This window comes from Bactrocera neohumeralis, chromosome 3, assembly GCF_024586455.1.
Source record: "Bactrocera neohumeralis isolate Rockhampton chromosome 3, APGP_CSIRO_Bneo_wtdbg2-racon-allhic-juicebox.fasta_v2, whole genome shotgun sequence".
Lineage (NCBI taxonomy): Eukaryota > Metazoa > Arthropoda > Insecta > Diptera > Tephritidae > Bactrocera > Bactrocera neohumeralis.
The window spans coordinates 71,085,733-71,097,754 of NC_065920.1; the positions used below are offsets into that span (position 1 = coordinate 71,085,733).

The following is a 12,022-nucleotide window of genomic DNA, read 5'->3' on the forward strand; positions in this document are numbered from 1 at the left end:
ACTGTTTCTTTAATTCGATGTCATCGCCGTTAACAGAGGTGGATGGACAACTCGGGGTAAGTTTTCGATGGCTTCACGACCTTCATTTAATGCTTTGTGTCACTCAAAAACTTGTGTTTTTGATAACGTAGTCTCCCCAAAACATTTCTGCAATATTTTTAACGATTATACAGCCGTGATTCCATTGGAAATACAAAATTGAACACAAACTCGTGGTAAATGCTTTTTCCATAGTCTTCTTGCCTTCTAGCCAATATCAGATATCATGGAATTCATAACACGTGCACTGAGAAGGTGATGATGAAAGGTGGCCATAAGACCTGTGACCATGATGAAAACTGTAAAAAGCTTTTTAGCTGAAGTTCATTTCATTTCTGGAGTTCTTCAATATTTACTGCGTTCACTTCACACGAATAACACCATGTGAAGTCACACAAAATCCTTGAAATTTGAAACTGGGGACTACGTGTAATGTCACAATGTCACCACAAACAGCACCGTGCAATACTTTTGATTATGTATTTTGACATTATGTATGATATTCCGCCTGATAAAACTTGTGGTAGGCTCAAGGTGGTTTGTCGATTATGTATGACGGTCTTTTCGATTCATACTTAGAAGTTCTGGACATCACAACGCACAAACGTCTCTAGCTCAATTGGGATTATTCGAGGTAGGTAACTAAATTATACTTCTTTTGGCAGAATAATCTCTTGACATCTTAAAATGATTTTTTTCCAAAGCCTCTCATGATCTTACCTTTTATTATATATCGAATATTATGTACCATATGTATTTTGAAATGAACGATATAAGTATATATGGTGTAGATATGGTATATACCACAAATATTAATATTAATTGTAACTAAAAAAGACATTAAATTCCGCAACTGGCTTCCCTTCGACAGTCCAATGTGTGTAAATTGCATATTCACCTTCGGGCATCGGTAGCCACGTCAATTTATAGGTTCTTACGCGAAAGCGGTCAACTATTATGTCTCCCTTTGAGAAATAAAAAAAAGTATTAAAAATGGATTGATAATTAAATATAAACTAATAATTTGATATAAAATAATACTTTCAAAAGTGAATCGGTTATTTTCTTTTTTTCTTATTTTCTTTATAAATTTTGGCTTCAAAATTTATTATATAGTACAGCAACTAATTGTTCAATATGTTATTATTTTTCCCAAACTCAAAAGGGTAAATAAAGTTTGCTACGAAATTTGTTACACTTAGAAAGAAAGGTCGGATGCCCAAAACAAATAACGGGTGATCCAAGTAGAGGTACTTTTTTCAATATCCTGAGCATACTATTCGCAACACTATCACACATCTTTAGACCCATCATATCATTCATTATTGGATAATATTCAACCTAATAGACCACGACCAGCACACAATGAAGAAGACAGTGAGAGTGTACACGAAGACTACGGAGAGTCGATTTAGCGCCGATCGCAGTAACTCGGAGTGACGTAGAAAATACAGTTTGTGCAAGAACTGAAGCCTCTCGACCTTCTCAAGCGACATCGTTTCGCTCTATGGGCTCTTGAAAAGTTTTAAAGAGATCCAATGTTTTCGAACTAAATTTTCTTCACTATGAGGCCCATTTCTGCCTCAATGGATATGCAAACAAGAAAAATTGCCGCATTTGGGAAAAAAAGCAACCTGAAATGGTTTCTGCTGCATTTTAATTCAGAAATATTAACGGTTTAGTGTGGTTTGTGAGCCAGTGGAACCATCCGTCGATATTTCTTCAAACATGATGCCGGTGAGAATGTAACTGTCAATGGCGACCATTATCACGCCGTGATAGCCAACTATTTGATGTCTGATATTGAAGCTCGTTAGACTTTTTCCTGTGGGAATATGTAAAGTATAAAGTCCGAATCAGGCCTTGGTGAAAAACATCATGGGTGTCAGTCGCCAGTTACCAGTCGAAATGCCCGAATTATTATATTTGCCAAAGAATGTTTCTTCGAATGATAATAAACATTCCACATTAAATTTTACGTTTCTGTGCTTTTTCTTTAAACAAGTAGAGAACTTCGAAATGTATAACCCTTTATATACTATATACGTTTGATCAGCTTGAAACGTTAACGTTTTTTTTTTTGTATTTTTTAACGTTTTTAGTTAAAATATTTTTTACTTATTACCTTGTTCTTTCAAATTACCTCATATGGGCACGAGTGATTCAGGTTTGTAAAGTCTTCTATGATTCCAAACAAATAATCTGGAACTGGAAAGTTTTTTCGTTTGGCAATGAATTTGCAAGCATCATAAGTCCGCTCTCCAAAATACAAGGAATAATCGGTAGACTTCTTCATAAAGCTGATGCGCATCTAGATGATCGCGGCGAACAAGATATAAAATATAATTAGGGGTTTCACATAGTCTCATAAGGTTAATAAGGATCCGAAAACAAAGCGTTCAGAGTTGTAATTGCGTAAACTTATTTTAGTATGCAAGCCAACAACAAATTTTTTAAACTAGTATAAAAATGATTTTACGATGTTTTATGGCACGTTGTGAGTACCACAAATATTACATAACAGACACCACCCCTCTGCAGCTCCGTAAAGCTATCACTCACATTCACATCCGATATGGGTCGTGTCAGGATCACATGTAACGACGTCTCCGTAGTGTTCCTCGAAATCGGTTTTGTTATACATAACGGTATGCTGAGTAGTTTCTTATCGATAGCTTTGCAGCGAAGATAAGTCATTCTAACGCTGGCCGAAGAGCACTAAACAAAATAATTTTATTTAATTTTTTTAAGAAACTGTGGTAAGTACATATTCTAGTCAAGCGTCCTTACATTGGCTATCATCCAAATTGTTACTATGCAAACATAAACCAACATTTTTGAAATATTACACATTTTCAATGCCTTGTCGCAGATTTAATACTAAATTAGACATTTACACGTTAGCTCTTTCTAACCTCATTAAAAATAATATTCACTCAAATTGACTACGCACACACGTGTTTCAGATATTAATGCGACTATAAGTAGCTAGGTAATCATAAATTACTAGATTTGCAATTGAAAATTGAGTTATATTACAGTTGTTTGAGCATTAGTATTATTTTATATTTTTTTGATTTCTTTTCTATTTTTGAATTTAAACCCAGAACATAGAACACTCGTGGCCACGCAAACCTTACCACTATAATCTTCTTCTTAATTTATTTTTCGGACTTTTTCGTTCGTACGGGATTTTCATCAATTTTGTTCTTTTTTTTACGCTTCAAGTAAGCATAAGTAAACTAAATTATATTATCTAATTATAATTATAGTTTTTAATTTTTTACGTTCAATGAGTAAAGCTTTTCTGTGCTTATACAAAAGCGGCCGATTTTTATTGAAGTATTAAAGTAATACAGCGACTAAACTTCGTGTTTCAATAAAAAAAAAATTAAATAAAACATTAATTTCAATTATAGTGTAAATGAAATAAAATTTAAAAAATATAAAATATAATTTTTTCATCGGTTGTCAAAGCTCACTAACTTTCGATTGATTTATCTATAGCTGAACGTGTTTTGTTTTTAATTTAAAAAATTTTTGATAAATAACATGACATTAACTTATGCCAACAGGTGCTACTTCGGACTGAGTAGGCAATTGAGAAGCAAAGTCCTCTCTCGACAAACAAAAACCAAACTCTATAAGTCACTCATAATTCCCGTCTTGCTGTATGGTGCAGAGTCTTGGACGATGTCAACAACGGATGAGTCGACGTTGCGAGTTTTCGAGAGAAAAGTTCTGCGAAAGATTTATGTCCTTTGCGCGTTAGCCAAGGCGAATACCGCATTCGATGGAACGATGAGCTGTACGAGATATACGAACATCGACATTTTTCAGCGTTTTTAAAGTAATACGGCGACTAAACTGGCTAGGTCGTGTTTCAATGGAAAAAATTAAGCTCTGAAAATTAATTCGACAGTACCCGCCGGGGGAAGCAGAGGAAGAGAAGACCTCCACTCCGTTAAAAAAATATAAAATGGAGAAGGACCTGGCATCGCTTGTCATCTCCAATTGGCGCCATTTAGCGAGAAGAAGAAACGACTGGCGCGCTGATTGTTAACTCGGCTATAATCGCTTAAAAAATTTTTGATAATTAACATGACATTAACTTATTGCTAAATAAAAAAATTCTATACCGCAAAAAGTACCGCTATAAAGGTTGACAACCCTATACACTATACTTGAAAATTTTGAGTGGTAAGGTTTGCGTGGCCACGAGTGTAAATAATGTTTGCCACGAAGTTTGTGAAATTCGGTGATAGCTGCGAGCAAGTGTTTCTGATTAGTATACATTATTCAAAGAGGGACGAGAACGCGTTGCCGACGAACCACATCCTGGTTGGCCAGCAACCTCAACTGATGATCAACACGTCAATAAAATAAAGGAATTGGTGTTTGAGAATTGACGATTAATAGTAAGAGATCTTACTGGCAACGTTGAAATATTGGAAGGATCAGTGAAAACTATTTAGAAAGATCATTTAGGCCTGAGAAAAATTAAAGCACGTTTGGTTCCAAAATCACTAAGTTTTTTTTCGGAGAACTGCGTCGCATTAACGTCTGTGAAACAATGCTTGCCGACTAACAGGATGCCATGAAACGTATTATTACTGGCGAAGAGTCTGGGATCTATGATTACGATCCGGAAACAGACGATCACTCGGCCGAATATTGTGACAAAGGCGATTCGAAACCACATCAAAGCAGGTCAAAAATCAAAATTTTTGTTGACAGTTTTCTTCGCATATCAAGGTGTGGTGCACTTCGAATTTCTTCCGACCAACCAAACTGTGAACAAGGAATAATATTTGAGTGTTATGCGTCGTTCGCGCGAAGCTGTTCGTAACGAGGACGGAATTATGAGCCGGCAACTTTTGTTGTTTGTACCACGATATTACACCGTCGCTTACTTCATTGATTCTTCATGAGTTTTTCGCAAAATTTTTAATAAACATCGTGCCGCAACCACTGTATTCGCCTGATTTAGCTAGGTGTGACTCCTGGCTATTCAGCAAACTCAAAGATCGCTTCGAGGAAACTGTTTTGAGTCAATTGAGGACATTAAACGTGAATCTCTACGCTCTTTAAGGGCTATTCCGGAAATTGATTTTAACAACTGTTTCGAGGATTGGAAAAAAGTTCTCACAAGTGTAATTGGGTCAAGGGAGATTACTTTGAGGTGGATGAAATAAATTTTGAAGACTAAATAAAGAAATTTAAAATTATAAGCAAAGTCTTACTATTTTTTGCTCATAGTGGATATTTGCCTTGTTTAAAAATTTCTCTGTAAAAACAGAGAAGTCATTAATGCCATGGTAATTAGAACTATGACATCTAAGGATATCTGAGGGAATCGGAAAGGCTGAGGCGATAGGGATAGCCTAGGCTATTTCGAAGAGAGAATGTTTCTTAGTGTTAAATGTATGTATATAATGAAAAGGTATAAGTGGTGTTACAATTGAGACTTCGAGTAGATCGCCGTACCACAATATCTGTAATGAAGCTTAAAACCAAAGATTCGGTTAGGTTAAGCGCATATTTACGCATGATTCCACTGAATAATCTCTGTATGAAAGTCCTTTGGGATAACCAAAACTCTTAGATAGATTTAGACAAGGATCACCAGACTCTTATATATTGACGAAGCGCTTTAAGCCTACCACAAACTTATTAAGATAGGTAATATTAATCCCAGCAACTTCATCAGATTGGCCGTAAGTGTTTCAACCTCAGTCTGTCAAAAGCTGAACTGTTAAAAACGTAGTGTCTAGATGATTCTACTACGCCTTCTACTTTACAGATTTGGTAATTGGCGTCACACAAGAAGTCTGCATGTGTGCTTATTGGATAGTGTTCTGTCAGAGCGTCCTTTATAGCGGCGAGAACATCTTGCTAAGAGCAAGCAGATCAGAGCATTACTTGCATTCCACTTTAGTACAGAAGGTTGTCGCAGCCGCACAAGTTTTGGTTGTTGACCAGCCCTTACAAAGTTCACGGAGGATCCATAGATCCAAAGCTAGTGCGGAAGAAAGCAGCGAAGTACAGCTGAAATTCCATATGAAACTTCAATCCGCTAAACCTAACATACTTCCAACTCCAGACTCTACCATGGAGCCATTAAGTATTACATCGTTCCCCATTAAATTTGATGTTTCTGTGTTTTTTCTTTAAAAAAGTAGGGACCTCAAAATGAATCACCCTATACTAGTCTCATCGAAAATTACAAGAGAATTAGTATGGTATGTCCAATTGTTATTTCGAAAACAGGGTATATTAAGTTTGTCACGAAGTTTGTAACACGCAGAAGGAATCGTCGGAGACCCTATAAAGTATATATATAAATGATCAGTATGTCGAGCTGAGTCGATTTAGCCATGCCCGTCTGTCTGTCCGTCCGTCTGTCTGTCTGTATATATACAAACTAGTCCCTCAGTTTTTAAGATATCGTTTTGAAATTTTGCAAACGTCATTTTCTTTTCAAGAAGCTGCTCATTTGTCGGAACGGCCGATATCGGACCACTATAACATATAGCTGCCATACAAACTGAACGATCGGAATCAAATGCTTGTATGGACAACTTTCACATTTGACAAGATATATTCACGAAATTTGGTATATATTATTTCCTAAAGCAACAATGTAATCTCCGAAGAAATTGATCAGATCGGTTGACTATAGCATATAGCTTCCATACAAATTGAACACATAATTACTAACAGAAATGCACCTGTGAAGGGTATTTAGCTTCGGTGCAACCGAAGTTAACGTTTTTTCTTGTTTTGTCAATTTGTTGCAAATATTTGCCGTCTCTAGAGGGCGCAAACATTTTGTATTGTTTAAAAATACTAACATGCATAGTCAATAAAATCCTTCCACGGATTAAAAGCGTTTTGTAACCAAGCTATCAAAGCTGACTACCACCTACAAACAAGTAAATAAGCGTAAATACTCGAAGAGCTAATCAAAATCAATAACACGTGACCGTAAATACAATAATCGATGGCACAGCTGATAACATAAAACAACTGGCATTATAAACAAATATAAAAATAACATCAAAGTTTACAGCTTTATAAAGCAGAGACCACGAGCACAGCACAGTTCGCTCTCAAAAGCTCTTGCGGCGTCGAATTCGGCCAATAGCCTGCGTCTGCGCGGCAAAAACTGGTCGAAAAATGGTGACGCTCTTCCAGCCAGCAGGCCAATCGACAGAAAAGAGGCGGAGCTTAGCTGGCAGCGCACCTGAGTGAGAGTATGAGAGCGCCATATATGTTGCGGCCAGCGCGCATGTGTGTGCGTGTGTGTGGTTGTGCGCTCGCCGCCGTTAGTCGCAGAAGGGTGGCTGGTCTGGCATTAAAATCCAGCGCTGAGTAGAAAAAAACGACTTTTTGACAATACAAATGCGACAAAGTAGCGGGATGAGTAGCTGAGACGAGCGCGCACCACAAATGGCAGCAACAGCAGCAGCAGCAGCCGCAACAACAACAACGCGGCGGCGCATACCCTGATAAAGTCACGAGGACACATGAAATCAACACCCACAAAAGTCGCCATATCAACAGCAGCCGCAGCAGCAGCAGCACGAAGAGGCAACGTCGACGCGCAGCGCGTATAATGCAGGGCAAACAAAAACAAAAACAATAGCAAAGCTAGCGCGCTGTAGCTGTGCGTCCAAATGGCATGAGGTATTGGCTTTCTGTTGTATCAGTAATTTGGTGTGTGCCTTCAAGTGCGCGCTAACACACACAGGCACACACATGCACTTATGTAGGTATGGGTGTACATATGCATGTATATATATGTATATGTATATGTAATTCTGTGTGTTTTTGCGTTTGTGTGTGTGTGTGCTTATGCTGGCATGTTGGCATTGTTGCTTTACTGCTATTATCCTGGCACACAATGTGTCCTTACCTACACGAGTGTCTACAGCATCCTCGTGTGTTTGTGTATGTGTGTGTGGCTTTGTTGCTGCGCCTGCCTGCTGCCTTGGCGGCCATGTGTGACTTTGCACTCTGACTGGTTAATATAACCGCAGGATTGTATTACGCCGTCATGTAGCCACTTACACGGACACCATTGCTCCCACTGCTTATGGCGCGGCACTTGATAACTGAATGGGTGTACGGTAGTTATTGTTGTTGTTCAAGTATGTGATATGAGTATGTATGTGAGAAATGTATGTATGCATATACTTACATATGTATGTACATATGTATATACTATACATAATTAGCTGCTTATTTAGTAGTGTGACCCGGAAGCTTGTTATACTTAGAAGAGAAGACATTTTTATCTATGTGCATATACACAAAAATACATATCTACTTCTAGCTGCGCCCTCTTTCAATACAAGTATCGCGGTTTATCGCGAGTGTTTTTATAAAAAATCCGCGCAGTACCGGGTTAGTTTCGTACTAGGCAAGAGTTTTTGACATTTAATTTGCACATTTGTGTCCACTGTTCATTGCGATCTCACCCGAGTTACAGAACATATTGAAAACTTTGATCCCAGTAGGCAAATTTATATATACCAAGAAAAAAATTGACTTCGGCTACACCCAAGATATAATACCCTTCACAAGTAAGCAAGTTTTCCTTACAAAAATTTGATTTTAAACGCTCAGTTTGTATGGCAGCTATATGCTAACGTCATTCGATCTAAAAAAAAGGTATCAGCTATATGCTATAGTCGCCCGATATCAGTGTATCTTCTTTAGGAGAAAAGGACATGTGCAAAATTTCAGAGCGATCTCTCAAAAACTGATTGATAAGTTTGCACATATACGGACAGATCAGTGGTGTATGACAGATATTGCCTTCTGATTGTTACAAACTTCATGGTGGCCTTAAAACACCATGTTCTGAGCTTATAAATATATATGTATGTACATACATGAAGTATATAGTCAGAAAAAACTTTGTGGATCGAATTTTCAAAGACTAAATTTTTTTTTCATCAACTCTGTTAAAGAAACATATAAAGAGAGATTCATTCTAATATTAAACAACCTCTTTGCAGCTATAATATCAGAGGTTTATATGCCGAAAGAGCTTTCGCGGCCGTCTTCGCCTCAATAATGTATTCACTAAGTGTTTTAAAGCTTAAATAAAGCACTATTTTTAACTTGTGCTTCAAAATCGGGGCTAAACAAGTACAAGTACCGCTGTTCATTACAATTTAATGGACAAATCAGGTTATATTAAATGAAAAGGTCTATCCAAACAGTGATCTCACTTGAACAACTTATAATCTGTTGTTGTGGATTTTGGCACTCTCATAAAATTTATCTTAAATATCGTCATCATTTTCGCCTATCAAAAATTTGTTGACGTCAGATTCTGCTATGTCCCCTGATTCACCGAAAGTACTGGGAAAGTATGACTGCCGAAAAAGTTCAACTTCAGTGTTGTAAGTTCAGTGCCTTAATTTTTCCTTACCGCATTTACATCCTACGATTGCAGCAAGATGAACTTTACAGAACAAGTAGTTCAGTCGATCCTTTGCTTTTGCCCTATGTGAGCGGGATAAGACAGTTTCAAGCGATTCCGCTATGACCACGCGGTTAATGAGGTTAGACACTACTTGACTTACCTTGAGCATACAGTCAGCCCAAGACAATAATTCGAGAAATTTATTACAACCAAGAACATGAAGGAAAACCATTGACTACATCAAATGACTATTGAACAGCAATGAGCTTCTGAAACCATTAGGCAAACATAAGATAACAGTTAAAGAAAGTAGAAGGCTTTTTTAAGAGTCTCTCTCCTCAAAAAACATTGTAGTTTCGATTACAACTTTACAGTTCCGCTGAAAAGAATCAAATTAGTTTAATGTCTTCAATTGACTCAAAACGGTTTCCTCGAAGCGGTCGTTTTGAGTTTGCCGAATAGCCAGAAGTTACACGGAGCTAATTCAGGCAAATACGCTGGCTGCGGCACGACATTGGTTGAAAACTTGGCGAAAAGATCACGAATCATGAATGCAGTATGCATCGGTGCATTATCGTGGTGCAAAAACCAAGAGGTGTTGGCCCATATTTCCGGTCTCTTTTATAAATAGTATTCCTTGTTGTCAGTTTGGCCGGACTGAAGGAATTCAGAGTGCACCACTCCTCGGTAATCGAAGAAAACTGTCAACATTACCTTGATTTTTGACCTGCTTTGACGTGCTTTTTTTCGACTTCGGCTCGCCTTTGTCACAATATTCGGCCGATTGATCGTCTGTTTTCGGATGGTAAGCATAGAGCCTAGACTCATCGCCAGTAATAATATCTTTCATGACATCCTGGTGATCGGGAAGCAATGTTTCACAGACGTTAACGCGACGCCGTTTTTCGTAAAAATTTGATAATTTTGTAACCTCTGACTGTTAATCGTCAATTCTCAAGCTTAATTTCCATTATTTTATTGACGTGTTGATCATCAGTTGATGTCGATGGCCGTCTTGGACGTGGGTCGTCGTCAACGTGTTCTTGAATAATTTATACCAATCAAAAAGACTTGCTCCCGACAAATTATTATCACCGAAGGCTTTCCCTAACTTTCTGAATGTTTCGCCAGCAGAAACTGATCCCGCACATAAAATTTAAAGGAACTTTTTTGTTAAATAATTTCACTCATCATAAAAATCGACGAATGCACTTTATGTAATTCAGAAAGTTAACCTTATACCAAACAATAATGATTATTTTTATATGACATATACCACATACATATGTCACTGACAGTCAAAGCGACATAGAAAAAAAATATTACGACCAATGTGTTTTCGCTCGAATCTTAAATTAAAAAGTTTTACTATTTTTTACCCAAAGTGCAAAGGTTCATGTAAATGAAAGTATTTTCGAAATTGTTAACAGTTCTTTCATATAACAAGCGTTCTTTTTATGTGGAACTATCGGCACAACGATCCGTGTGAAAAAATTTTGACGGTTGCATATAGGTTCCGTTTTGAAGGCCTTTGTGTCAATGTTTCCAAATAGGGATCACATCGCTTCGCTAGCACTTAGCAGCAGTATATTGGACTTTATCAATATGGTGGGACTGGGTGAGTCTTTGTGATTGAGGAGAGGTCACAATAGACTTAAGGTCGCGGTGCATTCGTCGTTTATCTATCTAATCTAATAGAATCTCTTATATTAGCATTTTCCTGGTTGAACTGATACGTTTTAACAATAACCTTGGCTATGACTTTGATTGCCTTCTGAAAACATCCTTAAAATATTATCATTGGCAAATATACCCAAGAAACGATTTTTATGTTATTTTAGAATCTAAAATACACGAGAGCCTCAAGAAATTAATAGAACTTTAATGAGGTCACATGGAATTTACTCTTTGTACTCTTTGTATATCAATCAAATCACTACTCTATGAAGCGAAATAAGCATTATATTATCCATAACATCACTTTTCATAAGTTAACAGGCAAAGGAAAAACATTATTCTAAAAGAAACCACTCAAATTGAAAATAAAAAAAATGAGTTTTTGGTATAAAATCGTTATATATTGGTTATCATACACTCATGTTTTGGTTATAAAATGGTTATATATAGGTTATTATACCTGACAGTGATTTTAAATTTTTTATTTTTGATTATACGCTGTTTTGAATTTTAGGTGATTATATGTATTTATATCTAAACATCACGTTAACATATAATTTCTGTAGTAAATAGGGATCAACACGATAATAAGTGTGTCGGTATTAGTATAAAACCTTGCGCTTACATATACTTATATAACTCATATATATGTATATACTCATATATAATACTCATGCAAAGTTTGCGCTTTAAGACTCCTCCCCAAGCTGCCGGACACAACCAACCGTCTGTAGTTAATTTTAAACTGGTGCAACTTTTGTCTATGTGGTTGTTAGGTATCGGGCAAACCAATACACCAAAATATCACAAAAGTCATTTCAATTTAGTTACGAGTCAGTAAATCAACCCCTATCAACATGCCACATA

At 36.9% G+C, this 12,022-nt stretch overlaps 1 protein-coding gene across 1 annotated transcript in view; it reads left to right on the forward strand.

Moving 5' to 3' along the window:
- Positions 1-4,636: 4,636 nt before the first annotated feature.
- The window catches only part of LOC126753748 (protein dissatisfaction), a 68,886-nt gene continuing 61,500 nt past the window's right edge, over positions 4,637-12,022 (forward strand). The window contains exon 1 of the mRNA XM_050465417.1: positions 4,637-4,749. Coding sequence (XP_050321374.1) covers positions 4,637-4,749 — 113 coding nt within the window. The remainder of the gene's footprint in view (positions 4,750-12,022) is intronic.